Genomic DNA, 24,281 nt, shown 5'->3' with positions numbered 1-24,281 from the left:
TTCTCAAATAGACTTGCTTATGTGGTTCATGACATTATGACACATGGTTATCTAAAAATATGGACAAAAGTACAACGGCATAGATAAGAAAAGTATCACCAACCATCTTGAAATCTACATTGTATACTTTTGTTCATGTTTTGGCTGATTGAATACATTCAGGCAAATGGGAAAACTGTAAATTTCATTTTTTTTTAATTTTATCACTTTAAGCAGCTCATTTAGAAAACTGAGTCCAGGCTGCTTTATTTTCAGATAGTGCTGATCTTAGTGTAACATCAAATACATCATACAGCCATTGGGAATCCATGTGGTGTGAACCAATCAGCTAGCCTAGCCAGTGATCTACAGGTTAATAGCGATCACCAAGCTAGCATTAGTGTAACATCAGCCATTGGGAAACCCTGTGGTGTGAACCAATCAGCTAGCCTAGCCAGTGATCTACAGGTTAATAACGATCACCAAGCTAGCATTAGTGTAACGTCAGCCATTGGGAAACCCTGTGGTGTGAACCAATCAGCTAGCCTAGCCAGTGATCTACAGGTTAATAACGATCACCAAGCTAGCATTAGTGTAACGTCAGCCATTGGGAAACCCTGTGGTGTGAACCAATCAGCTAGCCTAGCCAGTGATCTACAGGTTAATAACGATCACCAAGCTAGCATTAGTGTAACATCAGCCATTGGGAAACCCTGTGGTGTGAACCAATCAGCTAGCCTAGCCAGTGATCTACAGGTTAATAACGATCACCAGCTAGCATTAGTGTAACATCAGCCATTGGGAAACCCTGTGGTGTGAACCAATCAGCTAGCCTAGCCAGTGATCTACAGGTTAATAACGATCACCAAGCTAGCATTAGTGAATGTTATTGCTTTGGTTGAACACAGTCGTAAAGAAAAGATCGTTCATTCCACCGTAGTGATGATTTGAACACAGGTGCTGCGTTATACAGCTGCGGTGAGATATTCTGCTGTCTAGCACTAACGTTAGCTGCCTTCCTTCCTTCTGCAGTCACTTTTTGAAACAGCCCGTCCTCAAAAATACATCCCAAAGCGCTTGTACCTTTTTTTCCTCCCACCTTCAAAGTACATCATCAGAAAGTGGTTCTCCTAGTTCTTAACCTGAAAATCTCACCCTAGAGGCCACTGCGGGGACCACTGCCTAATTTTGGCCGGCGTGCTCCGTTACCCGTTGCTGAGTTCTGTATTCAGCCCCTGACTGGCTGTTGTTCTGTTTGTGTGTGTGTTTCTGTAGAGAAGGATTTGCTGATTGATCGGAGCGTGTATCGTGGGGAGATGAACCCCGGAGACGAGCGACAGGTGATCTCACACAACGGCCTGACGGTCAGCTTCCAGTACAGCGTGCGCGTCCGCTGCGACCGCCACTACTACAGCAACAAGTGCAACAAGCAGTGCCGTCCACGTGACGACTACTTCGGCCACTACGAGTGCGATCACCTCGGCAACCAGCAGTGCCTGGAGGGCTGGACTGGACCTGACTGCAAGAAAGGTGTGTGCCTGAAGCTTTGGATACACGCTGCATGTCCAAAAGTTTGTAGACACCTGCTCGTCTGAGGTTTCTTCTGAAATGAAGGGTATTAATAGTGAGTTTGTCCTGCTTTCCAGCAGTAACAGCCTCTATTCTTCTGGGAAAGGCTTTGCACTAGATGTCGGAACATTGCTGTGAGGATTTGATTGCGTTCAGCCCAGCACTGGGGGGGCTTTACTCCCCTCTAGCTAATCATTTTTTATGTCGAAATCACAGTTTGAAAGAGAGTGATTTCTAGATCACAGGTTTTAATCGTATCCTACATTATTTAACGTTATCTTAACAAGTTTTAAGTGTGGAAATTAAAGATTTTAGCACAGACTGGCAGTCTGGCACACTGCATATAGCATTTAAGCCTGAAAAAATGGATGTGCTGGTCTTCTTAAGGTAAAAAAAAGAGCTTAATGTGTTTAATCTAATCACATTTTAAAGACAATCTCATTACTGATGAGAAAGTAACATCATGCTGTCAGCTAAAAAAAGCCCACAACCCTGCATTAGTTTTGTCCGTCCATTTGTTGTCTTTTTTCTTTCTTTTGGTTCACTAAACATCCATTTATGAACCCGTACGAATTCTCAAATATCAAAAATAGTCAAAGTGCACATCCGTAGGAGAGGTGATGCTAATGAATCATGCAGCAACACTCGGGCTGCGCTCTGTAACTGTACACCTATATAGTGGACCTGTAAGGTAGGTCAGCTCAGTGTATATGCACTGTTTTAAAATGGACAGTTCCGGTCCTAAAATCTGATTGGCTGAGCCATGTTCGAAGCCATTGCAAAATCCACAATATAGGCAGACCTATGACCGCCTCACAGCGACTGATCTCTGTATCACTGCGCCACAGCACGAAAAGTCCTTGTGCTGTTAATGAATAATCTTTGACTCTAATGCTGTTCCACCACCAAGTGTACTGACGAAGTAAGAACACATTTATTGTTTAAACTGAGGGGCTGGAGATTCATGTTCTTAACTAGAACTAGGCTGGTCAGTGAGCTAACAGGCTAAAAGAGCCAGCAGCCTAAACAACTCCATCATTAATATCACAGGCTTGAATTAAAGTACTTACGGTATGTTTCACTGTAAAAGGGCAATGTAAAACACTAAAGAATGAACTTGACTGACTTACAAAATGCAGATGTCTGTGTTTCAGTCAGAAGTCACGTCAAACCCAGGCTGAATCCCAAATAGTGTGCTAGCTGTGAAAGATTAGGAAATATAGCCTCTACAGCCAATTAGTGCTCATTTACACTCATTTATTGAGTGCAGATGTGTCTGAATCCCAGATGACTATTTCTTAGCTGCATGTATTTGTATCATATGTATATCAATAATAAATTAATTTATGAAAAAATGCATATTTTATCATAGTTTATGTTGCCCGCCATTTTATAAAAGCAATAAGGCTACATTCACGTTGCCTTAATGTGACTAATGTGATTTGTGGACATGCAAAACTTTTCAAATCCGACCTGAGCCACTTTCATATGTGGTCCTAGATCGGATACGTATCCGATTCGTGGCCATGCGACCTTAATGTGACACTCAGATCGGAATTCCACTGCGCGTGTGCCATCATTCAGCGTTACCATGGCAGCAGCGCCGAACAGAAGTTAAAGCCTGTAAACGGTGGAAAAGCAACATATCTCACCTTTTTCTCCTTCGTCTCGCTCTAATAATGAAGCTGAGAGCTGATCAGAGTTAATGATCTTCTCAGCGAAGCTCGTTCTGCTCGTTAGTTTGTGCTGATGATGAACGTGATTCATTCACGTGACGTTACTGAGTAGGATGAGCTCATGAGGGTCATTTCAGGACGCCGGTTCGTCACATTAATGACAGATTTGAATCACTTACCTAAACGAGTGTGAACCATCGTGTCAGAGAGATCGGATTTGAGCAAAAAATCGGATTTGAGCAACGAGGCTTGTAATGTGAACGTAGCCTAAGCCGCCTGAGATTTTACCACGGGTAAGGGTGCTGTTAGGCACAATGCGAAGCGGTCTCTCGTGGCTTATTGCTGTGTTGTAACTCTGATGTTCTCTCTTGCAGCTATCTGTAAGCAGGGCTGCAGTGAGTCACATGGAAGCTGCACGGTACCAGGACAATGCACGTAAGTCTGAAACCCACTATACCTCTGTTGGGGCTGATTTCTATACATCCTCCCTTCATTCACCTGTTTTATTTGTGTGTATGTCTTGTGTAGATTCTGTAGCATCTCCCACTTGCTCTGTCCATCTTTCGCTTCATTGCATGCTTGTGTTTTACAGATGCAGTGTCTCAGTGAGGGCTAGTTATGGCTTGTTTGTTTGTGTAGGTTTGTGGGGATGTCCATGTGCGTGCTTGTGTGTGTGAGATGCCTTTAGATACAGATACAGATCTGTGGCAGAAGGATTGGCTTCTGCAGAGACTCTCAGCTCAAATAAAATAATCCTCACAATAACATGATTCATCTCCTCCACCTCTCTCTTCCCCACGGTCAAAGTTGTGCCAATTTTTCCACCTTTTTTTTTTCTTTTGGTGCTTTGAATAGGCCTAAACCCGCAAAAGGCCTGCTTTGTTGTTTGCATGGTGAAGCAAAAGCATGCTGGTATTTGGCCTGGAACTTGGCACGATCTCTGTTTTGCTGCGGTTGCTTATGTGTTGAGTCTGCAGACGACAGCGTTGCAGAACAAAACGATTAGCCGCGAAGATTTGTTCAGTGTTTACAGCTGCTGCTGTTTAGTAATCAATTTAATGGTAAATTATTTTATCGATGCACGGATTAATCTAAATGATTCATTTTCATAATAAAAGTGCTTTGGACAGTATTGAAAAATGGCTGTTTGTTAAACTGAGGAGCGTAACTCTCATTCTACCCGAGTCATTCTAACCGAGTTGTTAAATATAAACAAGACAATTTAATGTAGCCTAACAGCACAATAACAATAATAGGCTGTAATAACTGTAACCTGTAGGCTAGTCTCATAAGCCAGATCTCAGCCTGACTTTTGCCTGACATGCAAAATAACCAATCATATTTTACTGTGACGTATAGAGCAGGGGCTGCAATCAGAACAAACCCACAGCAAACAAAGCACTTCAGCAAACCTGCGGGGGGCGTCTCACTTGTGACATATTAATTATTTTTAACCAATTGTTTGATTTTTTTCAAACACTGAAAAAACTATCAAATTCAAAATGGGAATATAATTTTAGAAAAACAATAAATATTCCCAGTTTCAACGTTTGATATGTTGTCTTTGTACTATTTTCAATGAAATATAGGGTTTAAATGATTTGCACATCATTGCATTTTGTTTTTATTTACATTTTGCGCAGCGTCCCACCTTTTTTGGAAATGGGGTTGTATAAAATAATGTACTGCTTTTTTTGGGTGCATTTTGTTCATATAACCTCAGAGAAGCTTAAAATCAAGATATATTAGGTGTTAATGATTTTTCAGTTTTTGGCATGAATTGAAAATGCCTATCACCCTATTCTGGTTAAATTGACTTACATTAAAAGTAAAGTATGTTTTTTTTCCTTTTTCTGTAAAGTTACCATTTTGGAGTTACCGTTTTGTTTAGACAGCAGCGATATGTGGATCATTCTACTGAATTAGTTCAAAAGGCAGGCCTAGTAAAAATAAGAAAACTCTAAAAAAAACAACAACTGTGTATTCAGAACTTAGATACATTACATTACTGTACTATCTGTTACGTTAGGATGCATTTTTTCATCCAATAAATCCTAAAGCCTTGTTCGTATAAAGTGCAGTGTTGTGTTTGATAAGTCGTTTCTTATAATGACTAATAACGGTCACAAATAAATAGCCGAACTTTGCGTCCCTAATAACTACGGCGCAGTGTGAATATGTTCTAAAGCACTGTGCTGTTGCATTTTTGCCATGTTGTTCGGCCTCAGGCTGGTGTGGTTTGGTGATTGAACGGTGTGCGTTTGTGGCGAAGTGGGCTTAGCGTGATGCCATTGTCCAGTGCTGTTATTTGTCAGAGGGCGCGGTCAGTCAGTAGTAGGTGTGTGTGTGTGTCTGTGTGTGTGAGAGAGGCAGTTGGGCTGTACGTTGTAGTGAGTGGAGGAGCTTTAAATAGTTCTGAATGAAATGTGGAGACAGCTGGAACAAGGTTGCCACTGACACAGAAATAACACCACATCACGCTAAACCAACTGATTAGCTAATCCTACACCCTGTGTGTGAGGGAGAGGGAGGGAGTGTGGTCTGCATGTGTGTTTTACCGTAAATATTCCGATGTCAGTGAGGCTTGATTGAGTACATCAGCGATGATTGTAGCCATTGAAGTTTAAAGTAGGGCTGGGAAATATGAAGATATTATAAATATCACCGCTGTTTGGACATCATCAGTACTCAATTACCACCAACAAACTGCATGTTTCACTACAGAGACAACAAATTAGTTATGTTTAAAGAAGAATTTCACCAATTTTACAAAGATTTTAGATGCACAATTAAATTAAGATGTAAACAAAGTGATTTACAGTGGTTTGGTATGAAATGTGTTAAAGATCATACTTAGAATTGTTTACAGTGGTGGTGATAGGAACCAGACATCCACCTCTAAAAGCTCCCTCACAGAAAGCCTGAGACATTGTTTTACAATAGTTCTGAGATGAATTTGGCCTAAAAGTTTTTTTTTAATCCATTCATGGTCTAGAAGTACAACCAGGTTGTTATGAGGCCACATAGCATCTAAAAAATATTTTTTTGATTTGATGACTATTTTACCATCATCAACATTCCATGTAAACCTCAGAAGTCACATGAAGGTTCACTAGTTGTTTTGGATAGTAATTAAAATGGCTATATTTATGCTGTAGTCATGGCGACCCTTGGTTTCTATCACCACAACTGTAAAGAAATCTGAACCATTTCACACCAAACCACTCTGAATAACGTACATCTGAACCATTGCATTTAGCAGAAATTATGAAGAATAGGTGGAATTCCTCTTTAACTGGATTTACTGACGTGCAGTATGTGAAATGCTGAATGAAAATCAGTGTACTTATAGTTTTTGATGATATTTGGCACTACTAGTATCAAATCAAAGTACTGTGATTGCGCAAATGTCTTCAAACATCGTGATGTGTTTCTGCCTGATCTCTCATTTCTAGTTTAAAGTCAGTTTCTGTAGCCTCACAACTAAAGGCATTTCTTTTATATTATGTGTGGAAAAAAGCCTCCAGACTGGCATGCGTCGTGATTCATGTGTGCTCTTACTGAGTTTGCAGGGTGACCTGGCAGAGCAGCAACTGTTGGGCTCCAGAAAAAAGCGCAGAAAAGCCGTGGAATGTGATTGTGTAATGCGTTTTAAATGGAGTCCTTATACAGCTCTGATTGGATTGGATTTCACAGCAACTACCAAAAGGCTTTCAAATCTATGGCTGTGCTAGAAGGATGACTGCAGCACTGCTTTCAGTGGGAAAACCTTGAAGAAACCTGCCTGTCATTCAGAAATAGCTGAAAACCACTCCACTCTATTTATTTGATTAAGGAATCGGAAGACTTCATCAGCAGTGTGCTATTCTCTGTCTGTGTTAGTCTGATATATTCTCTATATATTCTCTGTAGTGCACGCTGTGTGTCTATATGTGTGTACTGAAGCTCGTTTTCCCCCGGGGGTCTGGATAGCATGCATGGTGTACATGGCCTTTGACCTCCAGTCGGTGTGGAATGCTGAGCTGTCTGTGGTTGTGGATGCGGAGTGATGGCTCAACTGCAGATGGAAAAAAAAGCCCGTCTGTTTTAATCCCGACTGTCGTCCACAGTGGATATTAGCTGGAGTTAGTAGTTGTGATGTCTTATTTGATATCTGCAGGTGAGCTTTACTAAGCAAGATTTTGGTGATCTTGTGTATCTGTTATTATTTTTAGCTTTATTTTTACACCACTGACACCTGTACTTTACAATGAGTAAATATTTAATGATGAATAGACCAATATAAGAACGTAGGGCTTGGCTGATATATCAGTCGGCCGATAATATCAGCTGATATTGACAACCTGTAATGTTTCTATAATTCAGCATGAGCCACTTCATATGTAACTATATGTTTAAAATAACAAAATGCAAAATCCATCCACAATTTAGCAAGAGAATAACATGAATGACACAAACTGCCTTTTTTTAGATGAAGTAATTAAACTAATTAACTTTGTAACTAACAGAAAACAGCTCTGCAGTGCTACAATATGCATTTTATTTATTGTAGACTTTTTGTTGTTTATTAGAGTTTAAGAAGTGTCAGTAAAGCACTGTTTAAAACTATTAGAGTTGGACATTAAAATCTAACATATAAATTTAATTAAATCAGACAATATTAAAGAGCTCATATCCGGTCCATGCTTGTGTCGGTTCATGTAACAAAAACAGTTTTAATTCATTTTAACACAATCATTTTCCAACCTCTGTTTATGCCTTCAAATTAAACAGTCTCTTTTTCCTTACTGTGCCTTTCAGACTGGTGTATGTAAATGAGCTCTGTCCTGATTGGCTGCCCTGTAGTGTGCCTCATTCAAAAGCAGTGCGTTCTGAAACATCCCTTGTGATTTCAGGATGAATGGGTTGGGCTAAACTGCTGTGGGCTGTATAGGTGGATATGTGTAAATTTGTGTTGGTTTTTATGACATCACAAAAATAATGAATACAAAATGGGCTCTTTTACAGCTTAGGTTACATATGTGGGCTGTATGGACTGGAGAGTGTGCGGTATTTTGTGAAACCTGAACAGTGTTTACGTACTACAGCAAGCACTTTCATTTCAAAATAATAAGAGAATTCAGTTTTCCATAATATGGGCCCTTTAAGAGTTATTAGAATTTTTAACCCCTTAAAATCAGACTTTTTATCAGGCCTTAGCTAAATTAATAAATAATAACATTCTCGAATGATAAAAAGCGACTGTGTTCACATGCAGGGTAAAACAGAGCTCAGAGTCGAAGATCACACCCAGGTCTCGTACTTCAGGTTTGGTGTATGAAGCTAAAGAACCAAGTTTCTCATAAAGAGCTTTCTCTGAGTTTCTGTACCAACGATCAATATTTCAGTTTTTTTGAGATTTAATTGTAGAAAATTTTGTAACATCCACTGAGAATATCTGACACACAGCTGGGTCAGTCTGTCTACAGAGTCTCAGTCATCAGAAAGAATGGAAATGTATAACTGGGTGTCGTCAGCATAGCTATGAAAATTAAAGTATTATGTTTCCTAATGACATCATCTAGAGGTGACATGTACAAAGAGAAAAGCAAAGGCCCTAAAACTGAACCTTGAGGGACTCCACAAGAAATGGCAGATCTTTTTGATGAATCATTTCCAAGTGAAACCATGAACTGCCTATTACCTAAACATGACTTAAACCATGCTATATTAACATACATGAGAACCTTTTTGTTATCATTTCAGAGCTAAATGTTTTTATGAGAATATTATGCTGTCTTATACTGTTTATAACAATCATTCTTTGGGTTGTGAATAACTGATTTAGCCTTTTTCTGAATTTCTACGCAAGTGTTGCTTCTATTCAAGTCCTGCGGAGACTCAGGCTCAAAAGAAGTCTTCTCAGCCGAGTTTATGTTTCCTTTCCTTTACTATAATTTGGAAATATGTTTATATTAGTGGCTGACTAATATATCGCTAGGCCGAAAGAATCCTGCCTCTGATTTCTCAGACATGTCAGATATATTTGACCCTTCAGACTAGACAGCTGACAGTCATATCAGTCCATAAAGCACTGCTTAACCCAAACTGTTGGTGTTTACACTGATCAGGCACAACATTATGACCACCTCCTTGTTTCTACACTCATTGTCCATTTTATCAGCTCCACTTACTATATAGGTGCACTTTGTAGTTCTACAGTTACAGACTGTAGTCCATCTGTTTCTCTGCATACTTTGTTAGCCCCCTTTTACCCTGTTCTTCAGTGGTCAGGACCCCCATGGACCCTCACAGATCAGGTACTGTAGTAACACTGATGTGGTGGTGGTGTTCTAGTGTGTGTTGCGCTGGTCTGAGTGGTTCAGACACAGCAGTGCTGCTGGAGTTTTTAAACACCAGATCCACTCAGACCAGCACAACACACATTAACACACCAGTGTTACTGCAGTGCTGAGAATGATCCACCACACAAATAGTACTTGCTCTGTGAGGGTCCATGGGGGTCCTGACCACTGAAGAACAGGGTAAAAGGGGGCTAACAAAGTATGCAGAGAAACAGATGGACTACAGTCTGTAACTGTAGAACTACAAAGTGCACCTATATAGTAAGTGGAGCTGATAAAATGGACAAAGAGTGTAGAAACAAGGAGGTGGTCATAATGTTATGCCTGATCGGTGTATTTAATTGAGATCATATCAGCCAGTGGATCAGGCAAAATCATAATGATGAGAATCTTCAGTATCAGTCTCACACAGTCCGCTCCTCATTGCAGGTGTAATTATGGCTGGCAGGGTCCGCTGTGTGACGAGTGTCTGCCGTATCCGGGATGTGTTCATGGCACCTGTGTGAAGAAATGGGATTGCATCTGTGAGAAGAACTGGGGGGGCCTGCTGTGCAATAAAGGTGATCAACAGCACACATATTGCTGAGTATGCGGGTAACTTTTAATAAGCTTTTGTGGTGTAGATGAAAAATGTTACAATAGATGTAACTTTGAATGGGTGTACAGATTTATACACACGTGTAATATTGATTTTTCCTCTCATCCTTTCACTCCACTGATTTACAGACCTGAATTACTGCGGAAACCACCGGCCGTGTGTGAACGGAGGGACGTGCTTGAACACGGAGCCTGATGAGTACCACTGCGATTGCCCTGAGGGCTACTCGGGCAAGAACTGTGAGATAGGTGAGGAAACCTCTCATAACTTCCCACCATAACGCAAACACATGATGTAGATCAGTGAGGTGTTAGCTAGTGTTCAGGTATCCACTGGATGAGTAACGAAGGCTGCCTGAACAGGTATGTTGGATGCGGATGAGGACTCGTCGTCTTCTGCATGAGGTCTTTTCTCCTCAGTAGACGATGTGCCAACATGTTAGTTGTCACAGAAATAGATTCTCACTGTTTCTGGACCTTGCTAACATCTGCAAGCCCGTAGCCTTGTTAGCACCATCTCTGCTTTCTTAGTCTATGACCTTAACAAGCTCACATTAAGACACTTGTGAGTAGCAAAATGTATTAAAATAAACATACTTACTTGTATACTAGCAAAAGTGTCACATTAAAGTCCCTGTTAAATAATAAAATCTGGATTTTACTGAAATATTGGCCTTTATATCGTCTTCCTGTGATAAAAACTTAATGAATACATAAATAGTTGTTTCAGTATTTGAATACTAGTGCCTTACGAGACTAACCGTTCGAGAACTCGAACAGTGCAGGAGCCTATCTCGGCGCTTATTGGCCAGAAGGCAGGAAACACCTTGGACAGGTCACCAGTCCATCACAGGGCAGACACACGGACATACACACTCCTAGGGAGCAATTTAACATCTCCTTTTGTCCTGACTGCATGTCTTTGGACTGTGGGGAAAAAAGCAGAGCACCCAGAGGAAAGACTTGCACACGGGGAGAACATGCAAACCCTGGTCGCCCGGCTGGGGAATCGAACCCAGGCCCTTCTTGCTGTGAGACCGTGCCGCCCTAAAGTCAATTAGATGTGCTTGTTTTTTGGTCAGAATAAAATTCTGACTTATTTCAGACACAAAATTAAAAAAAAAAATAAAATAAAAAAAAAAAGATTGTATTGTTTTAATTGTGTATCTTCCACTACAGACTCCTTCAGTCACACACGTGAATTTAGTGCATTTAAAAAAAATAATCTGAACAGTTTATTTAAAAAATGATCTTGAATCTGAGTAACCAGATCAGATTGTGTCGTGTTGAAATTTAAAAATTTCATGATGCTTTGAACTGTCAGAGATTTACACCTCAGTTGATGTGTGTGTGTGTGTGTGTTTGTGCAGCGGAGCACGCGTGCATGTCTAACCCGTGTGCCAATGGCGGGACGTGTCACGAGGTGGCGTCAAGATTCGAGTGCCACTGCCCCCCTGGCTGGACGGGTCCTACCTGTGCTAAAGGTCAGAGAGCACATCACACCTTTACTTTCACCTTCACAGTGAAGTCCTGATACTCAACCCAAATAAAGCTTTGGCTAAGATCTGAGACCTGTAGAAGTCTCGAGTTGTTATTGTTTTGCCATACGTTTGAGTTATAGTACATACATAATTCCATAGTATATCATTACATAATTAATTACATTTAGTATTTATTACATTTATTATTATTTTCATCCTGTGCCCACAGGCTGGAGTCCTTACTGTTTGTTTTAATGTAAAAAAAGGCAGTTTTTCATCAATACCAATCATGTTAAAGGGGACCTGGTATGCTAATTTTCAGTGTTCATAATTTTATATTTTGGTCTACTAGAATAGATTTACATGCTTCAGTGTTTAAAAAGTGGCATCTACACCACTGTGGCAGTAAGGACTGTGTTATCAGATTGCATCATCTTGTAACAAAGGAAAAGGGCTGGAATTCCAGCGAGGCGTTTCAGGCAGCTGGTTGCGGTTTCTGTGGGAAAGAGTTTCTCCCTCTGGCTTGAACTTTGATGTAGTGACTTTACAGAATGTTTACATGCAGAAAAAGACACAGAACATATTAAAGAAAAGGGAACAACCGGAAAAGCATAATAGGTCTTCCTTAAAATATCTCCTCTTCTACTTGTAAACACAAATAAGGTATGGACTGAAAGTGCAGTGACACTTTATTTTGAGTGGTTCTTTTAGATGAAATAAACACTCAACAGACTCTCAGTGACATATCAAAAACATACGAGGGTTAGGATTAGGAGTAGTGCATGGGTGAGGGTTAGGATTAGGTTTTGGGTTGAGGTTAGGATTAGGAGTAGTGCATGGGTGAGGGTTAGGATTAGTTTTGGGCTGAGGTTAGGTTAGGGTTAGGATTAGGCCAGGGTGAGGGTTAGGATTAGGTTTTAGGTTGAGGTTTGGGTTAGGGTTAGGATTAGGGCCAGGGTTAGGATTAGGATTTGGGTTGAGATTAAGTTTAGGTTTAGGATTAGGGCCAGGGTTAGGATTAGGATTTGGGTTGAGATTAAGGTCACGTTTAGGATTAGGGCCAGGGTGAGGGTTAGGATTAGGTTTTGGGTTGAGGTTAAGGTCAGGTTTAGGATTAGGGCCAGGGTGAGAGTTAGGATTAGGTTTTGGGTTGAGGTTAAGGTCAGGTTTAGGATTAGGGCCAGGGTGAGGGTTAGGTGTTGGGTAAGGTTGGTAAGGTTAGGTTTTGCATAATGGAAGTAACATATTAACATCTACTTAATGTAAGTAATGTATCAACAGAACATCTACAAGATATTTACTTCAGTGTATTCAGATGCTTCACTACAGCTGCCTCACTGATATGTTGTTGATGTGTTACTGATAATCTGTTAAGAGTTTATTAATCATCTACAAATGACCACTCCAAAAAAGTGTTACCGAAAGTTCTTCAGCAGACTTGCTCAGCATGTTCCAATGTTATGGGTGAAGCCGCCGTGTATGTGTGATTATTTACAGCTCTGTTTGTTTCTTCCAGATAAAGACGAGTGTATGTCCAGTCCCTGTGCACACGGCAGCACCTGCATTGATCTGGTCAACGGCTTTGACTGTGTGTGTCCACCACAGTGGACGGGGAAAACCTGCCTGATAGGTAGGACAGACTGTGTGTGTGCTTGTGTTCCTCAGACTCACTTAAAGGGTGAGATGCATTTAAAGGGGAATTCCACAGATTTTTTTTATGTTTTTGCATTATTGAATGGTTAATATTTAATTAATTTAGTATTTAATTAAATATTTAATTAAAGTCATTCAGAGTGAAACTTGTTCACAGTGTTGCAAAGAGTTTAGTGCTGGTTTAAATGGTTAGGGCTGCACATATTCATAGCGGAGACGTACATGCAGGATGCTTTAAGCCCCAAATATTCCAAAATTGTACAATTATCAACATTACATGTAAAAACTCAGTGGTCTTTTTGGATATTAAATAAAATGGCTCTATTTGTAGACATTGTGACCCCTGGTTCCTATCACCACCACTGTGAAGACATCTAAGTCAGTACTAGGGCTGAAAGGTTGATTGTTTTTATAATGAACCTGAAATTTAAAAGAGTGCAGTCATTTTTTTATTAACTATGTTGTCCTCACTGGGGAAAATTAACCTAATATCAGAGCTTATAAGCTGCCTGTAGATGAGTTAGACCAATTAGAAGCAACCAAAAACTATATGCTGTGACATCACAACCACACCTAATTGCCAGTCTGGCATGTTCAGTGTTCAAGTGTATCTTCTGGTCTTCTTGATGAAAATAAAAGGCCTGGACTTCAATTTACAGAAAATAATCGCAATTTAAATCGCACTCGCAATATCGATCAGAAAAATCGCAATTAGGTATTTTTCCCAAATAGTTCAGCCCTGGTCAGTACATTTCTCTACAATTAACTATTTCACATCAGACCACCCTGAAGGACATAGTTTGCACATCAACCATTGAATTACACAGAAATTAAAAAAAATTGGTGGAATTCCCCTTTAATGTATGCAACAGGTCCGTGCATTAGTTTTTGCATGGACTGTAGGAGGACGTGCTGTAACGTGTGCAGAAAGGAGGATTAATGCAGCAGAGTGTGACTAAATGGGGGGCAACTCCTCTCAGATATCAGCCCCTCTCTGCGTGTGCAGATTGCATGTTTAATTTCATGAGGTGTGTAACTGAATGTGTTTAAATCTTACACCCAGCAATTACTCTGTGTGTGTGTGGCTGTGAATGTGTGTCCATGGGTCCATTTGTGTGTGTGTTATTGGACGTCTAAGGCAGAGTCTGCATGTCTGTTACAGAAAGCTGTACATTATCAGTAACCCAAGCCCAGCCATTTGAGTAAAGCTATATATACCTCCGGCCCCGGCAACTGCCAACCGGGGGGCTAAATATACCCTCGCAGGGGGCTATCTTTGGTCGGCCGAGAGAGAGTCAAAGGGGGTAAGGTATTTTACTCCAGCGTTCACGTTTAGTCCACTAAGAGAGACCGCTTAATAACCCGTAAACAAGTGCACTGCAGAAGTGAATCGGCGGTGTCTGTTTGCCGCTGACCGCTCCAGTGTCGCAGGCTGGGCTCCTGTTACGTTTACAAAGATCGGGGCTGCCTGTCCAGAGCGCTGTTTTCCATGTACAAACACTCTGGCCAATACATGTGTCCTGCTACGATATGGAGAACAAGCACCTCCTCCTCCTCCAGTCTAACCACCGTGTAAATTCCCATCTCTACCTTTCATTTCCAGTGATGAATGTTTTATAATCTACACCACCCTATCTCTTCCCTGTTCCTCGGTCCTATATCTGTATTACCACAGCCAGGATCCAGGGGTCCGGCCTTATAGATCAGAGTCGAAGCCGCCTAGAACTTCAGCCATATGCTGAAGGCTCGGTCCGAACAGAATTTACTGCTACAGAGTAAACTGTAAACCACCTCTGCTGAAAAGCAGGGGAGGTAAATTCAGGTCCAGAAGGGAAAAATTATCCCCAGGATTTTGTTCCAACTGCCTAGACACCTGTGCTGCTGGTTGGACCTAATTAGAGAGGCCAAGAAGGTGGAACGAAATCCTGGGAAGGATTTTTGCTTTCTGGATTGGCCAAAAGATTGGCCTTCTTTTGAAAATGTAAGTAAAATTTTATTTGTCAGATTCATAATGTGCTGTTTCCTCATCCATGTGTGTGTGTGTGTATATATATATATATATATATTTATATATATATATATATATATCAAAGTGTCTTCCTTGGTGTAAAGCGCAGGTTTTAAATGTTGGTTTTCTTCTCCAAACTGTTGTTAAAAGCACATATTGAAACTCTTTTGGCCCAAATGTGGTTTAAACACCTGAAACCTGAAAAGTTCAGATGGTGATGAGTTCTATCACAACAATGGGATCAAGTTTATGGCATTTGACTTTATTCCTAAAGTGACCGCTGTCACTAAAACTTTACAATTAAAATAGTTTGATTAAAATAATCAACTGTCATTAATTAATCATATTATTTTGTGTCTTTTTTGGCCTGTTTTCCAATTTCCTGCCCAATTTGTTCATGTCCAGTTCCACCCACTAGTTAAGTCTCCCCCAATCACAAGATATCACCAGCGCTAGGAGGGCGAAGGCTAGTACAGGCTTCCTCCAAGCCCTGTGATGCACCACTTCATCTTTTCGAACTGCTGCTAATGCAACATCATTGGACAGCTGGACACGCTTGGAGGAGAACACTAACCACCAGTTCTGTTACATCAGCTAACAGAGGCCTGCGCTGGCTAGCATCGCGCTGAGTGATGGGGAGGAGGACCATCCTATCCACCCAGAGAGAGCGAGGCCAATTGTCCTCTCTTGTACTCCTGGCCACGGATGGCTGTAGCATCCCCGGGGATCAAACTCATGATCTCCTGATGTTTTGGCCAATGCTTAGACAGTTGTGCCAGTGCATTTGGCGCATTTTGCTTTAGTTGTATGAGTGGATAAAATAAGCATTATTAGATTGTATACATCACTTTTAGTAATTCAGTTATGTTATTTTCAATGTATGCATACAAGATTCACACAAACATGATTTCATATGAAGCATATACACATATCTCCGACGAACAGCATCTCCACATTTAATCCAATGTAGTGTATTTATCATATATATCATATATACAATCAGTGGTTCGCCTTGCCTACGATTGTAGCCTCTCACTCTTGTTCATTCAGATCATGGATTCTTGTTACAGTGGGGACTCTCGAGGGAACTGGAGCCCCACTTTCCCTTTGCTTTTGTTAGCTTGCCGCTGCTTGATTTGTCCATAGTTCTCCTGTGAGCACTGTCCAGTGTAGCTGGCTGAAGATGCTGAAGGTCTAACTTTAAGCCATTTAAGCTGTATTTGTCTTTAAGAGAGGACTACAGTTGTGGATTCTATCGTAGCAGCATACAGCGCGCTGCAGCTGGGCTTCAGCCTGAACCACTGCAGATGGCCTAAAGGGTCAAGCTAGGAAAGTGCTTTAACAGCGTTAAAAAAAAAGTAGCATTAATGATTTAACGTGTTAACACGCTTACTTTGCTCCACAAAAACCTGTAGGATTTAATATGTTAACAGACCAAGAAATTATATTACCTTTTTACTTTGTAAGTACAAGTTAAAGTGAGGATGATGAGGATGATGGAGTCACATGATGCGGCCCATTTCCGTTGGGTTGGAGTAGTTTGCCTTGAGTTCTAGTAAAGCAAAGGAAGCTCATCTTTGCAGATAACAAAGGAGAGGGAAGCTATTTTCATGTGAACAAGCTCACGACCAGCTTTTTAGTGTTACTCCCAGGGCAGCATGGGAAATGTAGTTTATTCTTATGTTACAGAGTACATACCATATGTTCTTTGATGCTACTTGGTGGCGGGGCTTTAAAGCTTCATTCTCTCCTCACTCTCTCCATCTGTCTCTCTCTCTCTCTCTCTCTCTCTCTCTCTCTCTCTCTCTCTCTCACAGATGTGAATGAGTGTGTGAAGAGGCCTTGTCTAAACTCTTACTCTTGTAAAAATCTGATTGGTGGATATCTCTGTGCCTGCTACCCAGGCTGGATGGGACAGAACTGTAACATCAGTCAGTACATCAGCTCAGTAAAAGCCTGTCGCTGCCTCTGTCCTGTCTGAGCGCACTGTGTACACTCAGCTGCCAGTTTATTAGGTACCCCGTACTATAGAATGTACCTATACGCTTTGGGCATTTTATCAGAAACACCTACCATATAGACACACTTTGTAGGTGTACAGTTAAAGACAGTAGATGGTCAGTTTTTACACTATTTATACGCCCCCTGCACCCTGTCCATCAATGGAAAAGGACCACCATTGGGCCACTACTGGTGGTCTCTTTCCATAAACTGGCAGCTCTGTAGATCAGTAATGGATCATCAGCAGCGCTTAGGTTCTCTGATTTAAGTGCAATCAATCAGCAGAGTCCTGCTGTCTGCTTCTTCTCTATCCTGCTCTTTCAGCTTTGAGCCTCTTTAGCCCCCTTTTCTGGGACTTTTTATATGTAGCGATGATGGTTCAATAATTGTAAATCTGAATAGTTTATTTGGGAACTATTTTGCAGGCCAAAAACACTGTTTTTTCAGCATATTCATAACCATTTCATGTAATAACTTTCTGTGAGGGAGCTTTTAGAGGCGGACGTCTGGTTCCTATCACCACCACTGTGAACAGTTCTGACTCTCTGCGTTTCTCTAGAATGAAGCATTTCACACCAAACCACTCGGAATGACTCTGTTTACATCTTGGCCGTTAAATAATCCAGAATTTTTCACCTAAAATTGATGGACTTCTCTCTTAAATGTACTGACTGGCAAAAAGGTTCAACTTAAATATGAAAGTCATAATCAGAAATTAAAAATGGTAAACCTCTCAGAAAATGTTATGGATCTTTAGTTGGTACCTGTTCTGCAGGTTATTTTCCCTGGAGAGCTCAGCTCTCCTGAACATCCCTGTATTCTCTGCAGCGTCAGTAACCTATCCAACCCAGTTTTAGATTGAATGAGGACGTATTCACACTGAAAGGAGAGATTAGTGGCTTTGTTTCCTTCAGCTCTCCCTCTGCATGTCCCTCTGCGTTCCCAGACTAACATGTTCCAGATTCAATCTAAACTCACGCATGTTCAGACTGACTTCGCTGCTGCGCACCAGCCTGCAGATCACTGAAACTTTAGGTGATACAGGAGCACTCTGTGATTTTTACAGGTGAATACAGTTCACAGTATTAAAGGGCCCATATCCTACAATCCTTTATGTGTGTCAATTTTTCTCATGAGGTCCATTTATAAAGTTTGTGCTGTGATTTGTTTTTTTGTTTTGTTTTGTTTTGTTTTACTGTTTTCACTCTCCATATGCCATTGAATAAAACAGGTCGTGTTTGTTACTTAAAGACACTGTTTTGTACAGAACCTCAGAGCGGACAGAGGTAAAAATAAAAATTAATTTGAGTGAACATTTTGCAGTTCGCACATATCATTCTCTCGTTTTCTTTTATTCATGGTCACGTTTTTATATTTGTGATCACGATTTCTTAATTCATGCTCTCATTTTCTTTTAATCATGCTCATATTATCCTTTTAATTGTTGGCATGTTTATTTGTGCAAACCAAACAGCTTGACTCTCGAGCAGAAACTAGGCTAAGTGGCTGCTCTGCCTCTTCATCTCTGTTAAGGGAAACCATTAGAAAGTGCAGTTTGGTGAAGATTGTGGTTGTAGTTTATCGTCTTCCTTCATTTCTCCACCAAACTGCAGCTGCACTGATGAATCTGTGGGCTGTCTGCTGTGAAGAGGAGCTACAGTGTGTTCATAACGCCCCAAATCAAAATCAGGCCTAATGAGCGTCTCTGTCCATTATCACATCAATCCAATACATAGAAACCCGACAGACAATTAAAGTAAACGTACGTGCTTATTTTTACCTCCGTCCCCCCCGAGGTTCCATAGTTTTGTGCCTTTAAGACTGATATAAATGTAAATGAGATCTGTTCTGATTGGCTGTCCAGCATTGTACCTCATTCAAAAAGCAGTCCAGGCCTAAACACCCCTTATAACTTTAGTGTGAAAGGGTGGGGCTAAGCTGCTTTAGCCAATGGAATAGGCCAATATATGTAAACGTGTTGGTTTTAGTGACATCACAAAGACATTTATTTAAAACAGGCTGATTTTGCAGCTCAGTTTCCATATATGAACTACATGGGACTGCAGGAATGAATGTTTTGAAACTTGAACTGTTTTTGACTTTTTTGTCAGTGTTATTATTTTATTAGAAAAATGAGGTTTTCCAGGATATGGGTCCTTAAGTGAAAACTAAGGAAAAGAACGACTATTCCAACAAGCAATATGACATTTTTGGCGTCTGTGAACCATAAAACTGATATAAACACAATAACTATATAAATCACAGAGTGCGTCTTAAACTATAAGCTGAATACTCTTGATTTTACGTGTTGTTTACTGATTATGATTCTCTGTTGCAGATATCAATACCTGTTACGGACAGTGTCAGAATGGCGGCACATGCAAGGTGAGCACACAGGCCGACTTCCACAGACATTTCAATAAAACCTACATGAATGTTTTTACACACCTCAGTTCATTAGTTAGTTCATTAGTTCTTCCACTGATCCACAAACGGTCATGAAACTGTGAGGGTCTTTCAGACGAGGCCTTTTCAAACCCTCTCAAGCAAGTTTTTTTTTCAGTGTTGTCTGTATCCCTATCGGAGCTTGATTAGTTTTACCTGCGGAGGTGCTCTACTGTGCCGAGCGATCACCATCGAGATCTGTGATTTTAATCCAGCATGACTCTGCAGTGTCTATAGGTTTTACACACCTGCTAAATAATCATTCTGGAGCAAATTACCTTCTATATTTGCTGAACTGTTTCACAGCTGAAAGACAAGGCTGACCACTAAAATCAAGCACAGTTTCTTTATCCTCAAACTCAAACAGGACTGTGTGATCTGCTGTATTTATCTTGATGAGGAACGTCTCACAGGGCAGCTTGATTTTGTCCTGTTAGGTGGTTTGTTGAATTGAATGAGTTCACTTTACTGGACTAATGCAATTTTATTTTGCTAAAAGGTTTTTTGTTGTTTGATTTGTAGAATCTTTATAGGTATGTTCCTCAAGCTATCAATCAATCAATCAATCAAACTTTTTTCAACTCGGAAGTAAATTGAGCGTGACCCTCATTTACAGTGTAGCTAAGCAAATTACAAGGGTTTGAAATTTACCTATTAAACAAATAAAAATCATCAAGACAAAAAGATTTATTATAAAAAAATGATTTAAAAATAAATAAATAATAAATAGCAGCTCAAATAGAAAACAGGCATAAAATATCATATATAATATAGAATGAAAACTTAGATAGTAAACAATAAGAAAAACCTAATATTTTGCTAGAATAGAAGAGTAAAAGAATTAACATCAAATAAAACTGTTGTAATAAATATTAAAGTGATGGCCAGTGATCCAGTCACTAGAGCGGGTCTGGTAAGTATTGTTATTTATAGAGATCATCGATGAGATATAAACTGGCATAAGCTATTATGAGGGAAAAAAAATACACTAAATGTCCAAAGGTTGGTAGACACCTGGTAGTCCAGTGTTTCTGGAATGAGTTGTATTAATTGTATTGTTTTGTTTGAAATAAAATGGACTGGGTGTGTGTGCGCGGAGTGTTGCGAGGTATGAACATAAGGGTTAAAATATTAACAGGACAGTCAACTGTCCTGTCTTCACCCTGTCAGTGATGTCTTAGTCAGCATCAGTGAATTTATGGAAGCAGGAAAAACTTGTGAAATGTTCATAACACAGTCATAAGTCGCTGCAAGGTGTTTCTCAGCTTCACTGTGTGTTCCTGTTAGGATGGTCGCCATGGCTACGTGTGCCTGTGCCAGCCGGGGTTCGTGGGTAAGCACTGTGAGGTGCAGCAGAGCAGGTGTGCAAGTGCCCCGTGCCAGAACGGCGGTCAGTGCCGGACGACACACAACGGCTACGAGTGCCAGTGTCCACATGGATACACGGGGAAGAACTGTCAGGTGGGCAGTACAGAGCACAGAGAGACGGGTCAGCAGTCCTTGTGGCTACATTCACGTTAGAAGCCATGTTGCTTAAGAGGTCTCTATATATATATATATATATATATATATATATATGCATATATGCTCCACCCACAGATGAGGTCTTCTATAGGTACTATTGCTGGGTTGGTCAAGCTGTACAGAATGTTGGTAAAAGTCCCATTTAACATAATTGTCAGTTGAAGTAGCACTAGCTACTGTAACATAGCTGTGTTACTTGAAATATGTCAATTTTAGAGTGTTTTATTAATTTCAAATGATTTTTTTAGTTTGTGTTTGTGAGAGGAAGGTTCCACTGTTAAGATTTTAGGGATAAACTGTTAAAGCTTTGGGATAAACTTTTGAAATTTTGCCAATTTTTTGCTTCAGCTGATAGATAACATTGATAAATTTGAACATTTACTGGCTACATTTTTACCTTGCTATCACAGTAACTTACAGCACCAGCTACTGTAGCCTAGCTGAAGTTACTTGAAATTTAGAGTGTGTTATTTTGAATGATTAATTTGATAAATTGTGTTATTAGTTAATTTATTAATCACTAAATTGTGTTATTTATTTCAAATGTGTTAGTAATTTCAAATGATTTAAAATTGTATTAATTTAAAGCCAGTGAATGTTAAGTTAATGCTATTTTAATTTCAAGTTACTTTTATTAATTTCAGATGACTTTTTTAGTTTGTATTTGTGTGAGGATGGTTCCACTGTTAAGATTTTAGGGATAAACTGTTTAAGTTTTAGGGATAAACTTCAGAAATTTTGCCAATTTTTGTTTCAACAGTGATAGATAACAATGATAAATTTTAACATTTACTGGCTTCTGCCTTTTTAACATTTTTACCAGTTACCACTGTAGCCTACGCCACTAGCTGCTGTAGCCTAGCTGAAGTTACTTAAATATGTCAATTCAGAGTGTTATTAATTTCACATGATATTCAATTTTATTAATTTAAATCCAGTGAATGTTAACTCTTTTAATTTTAAGTTACTTGAAATATGTCTGTTATTGGTTTCAGATTTTTAAAATTTTATTCATTTAAAACCAGTGAATGTTAAGTTAATGCTATTTTAATTTCAAGTTACTTATCAATTTAGAGTGTGTTATTCATTTCAAATGATTTCAATTTTATTCATTTAAAGCCAGCGAATGTTAAGTTAATGCTATTTTAACTTTTTTATTCTATATCACATTTATATTATTCATTCTATATTATATATTCTAAATGTGTTCATTCCAAACATATAGATTTTGACAGAAACCCAGTTTCTCTTTATGTTGAATGGAATATTTCGCCAACATCCAACTTTTAAAAAAATTGGATTGAGCCCCGTTATGTGAATATAGCCTTGTTTGTCCCGTCCTACACAACACAGACAGTCACAGAGCCCTGAGTCCTCATTTGTGTCTGACACTGAGATATTTTTCTACACAGTCATTCCAAAACCCGGTGGGCGACTCTGTTCAAGTACACAAGTCAGCTGTGCGTAGAGCAATAAGAGCAGCTCTATCGGTGCTCAGGCTGTGTGTGACGCTGACCTTATTATCATAGAATACATAACACAGATTAGTTTAACAATATAACTATGGAATGTTAAAGTTAGGGGGCCCCTGGTCCAAAGGTCCAAGGGTCTAAAAGGACAATATGTTCTGTCTCCTTTTTCAACAACAACAACAACAACAACAACAACAACCACCCTATATAAGCAGCTGGTTATACTGTTCTGGAGGGGACACTTCAGAATTGGCACAGATCCCCTCTCAAGTACTTTATAGTGCTTGATATGATACTGTTTTACTTTGTAATAAACATCTTATACAAGCAAGACGGTGTCAGCGGACACTTCTTCATCATCTTCACATCAACGCTATTTAATAAACAACACTATCATAGCTAACATTACCTTTCCATCACTCAGCAGATTCGAGTAGCTATTACATTAGCCGCAGCTTCACTAATGTTACTGACCATTCGGGTAATATTGGGAATCTCAGTTTAAACGTCAGAAAAATTCCAGCAGCAGAAAAGTCCTACTTGCATTACCCCCATTACATTTCAGATTCATCCCATAATACTCTCTTTCTCTCTCCCCCAGGTGCAGGTAGACCCGTGCACTCCTAACCCTTGCCAGAATAAAGCTCAGTGCCACACTCTGCAGGGCGACTTCTACTGCGCATGTGCCGACGAATATGAAGGGAAAACCTGCAGCCAGCTGCGAGATCACTGCAAGACCAGCCCCTGCCAAGGTTTTTACTGCACTACTTTAATGACAGCTGAGATCAGATCTAAAGCACATTGTGTGTCAGAACCCATTGCCGGTAGACATTTACTGATATAATTTTAAAATACATTTATATTCCGTTAGAGCTTTGGTTAAAATTTTTCCCCCTTACTCTGAATGTACACTGCAAAAAATGATAGCTTAACAAAAGAAATCATCTTAAATCTAGTCTAAATATCTGATATTTCTCATTTTGAGATGGTCGTACGAATATTATAAGATTAAAAAACCTTATTTCTATATGTTTTTAGTTGTTGAAAGTAATTATATCAAGTAAAATTATCTCACTATATTGGCAGATAATTTTGTTTCTTAAAATAAGCAAAATTATTTACCAATATAGTGAGATATTGACATTAAATACGTTAAATAATCTTATTATGAGCTTACAACAGTCTTAAAATAAGGAATGTCAGATACATCGACTAGATTTAAGACAATTTTACTTGCCAATAACCAGTGTAGTTCATCAGCCAAGACAACATTGGTGTCAGAAGTTGGCTTCTTTAGTTTTGAATTGGAGCTACGAAGCTAACGCGGCTCAGACTATTACTCTTGAGAGATGCTCACATTGTTCTTGCAGTACAAGCTGCTGTGGCAGACGACCAATAAGGCAGCTAGCCTGTATGCTTAGACCACCACACATTTGCCATATTGAGTAGCTCTATTGCGAAACTCAAAGGGCAAATTTGAGACGCCAAATATTTCTTGGCTGATCATTTTGGGCTGTCATTTTAACTTTATC

At 39.8% G+C, this 24,281-nt stretch overlaps 1 protein-coding gene across 2 annotated transcripts in view; it reads left to right on the top strand.

The window, feature by feature from the left end:
• jag2a (jagged canonical Notch ligand 2a) overlaps positions 1 to 24,281 on the top strand; it is an 85,830-nt gene that overhangs the window by 40,039 nt on the left and 21,510 nt on the right. The window contains exons 4-13 of one of the 2 annotated variants that reach the window (XM_036575148.1): positions 1,255 to 1,509; positions 3,599 to 3,659; positions 9,998 to 10,128; positions 10,295 to 10,414; positions 11,536 to 11,649; positions 13,163 to 13,276; positions 17,125 to 17,238; positions 19,647 to 19,693; positions 21,041 to 21,214; positions 23,351 to 23,501. In XM_036575148.1, coding sequence (XP_036431041.1) covers positions 1,255 to 1,509; positions 3,599 to 3,659; positions 9,998 to 10,128; positions 10,295 to 10,414; positions 11,536 to 11,649; positions 13,163 to 13,276; positions 17,125 to 17,238; positions 19,647 to 19,693; positions 21,041 to 21,214; positions 23,351 to 23,501 — 1,281 coding nt within the window. The remainder of the gene's footprint in view (positions 1 to 1,254; positions 1,510 to 3,598; positions 3,660 to 9,997; positions 10,129 to 10,294; positions 10,415 to 11,535; positions 11,650 to 13,162; positions 13,277 to 17,124; positions 17,239 to 19,646; positions 19,694 to 21,040; positions 21,215 to 23,350; positions 23,502 to 24,281) is intronic. The other variant, XM_036575149.1, reaches the window with a different exon arrangement.

The sequence above is a fragment of the Colossoma macropomum genome, unplaced genomic scaffold (assembly GCF_904425465.1).
Source record: "Colossoma macropomum unplaced genomic scaffold, Colossoma_macropomum, whole genome shotgun sequence".
NCBI classification, from domain to species: domain Eukaryota; kingdom Metazoa; phylum Chordata; class Actinopteri; order Characiformes; family Serrasalmidae; genus Colossoma; species Colossoma macropomum.
This window is presented reverse-complemented; position numbering and strand designations above follow the sequence as displayed.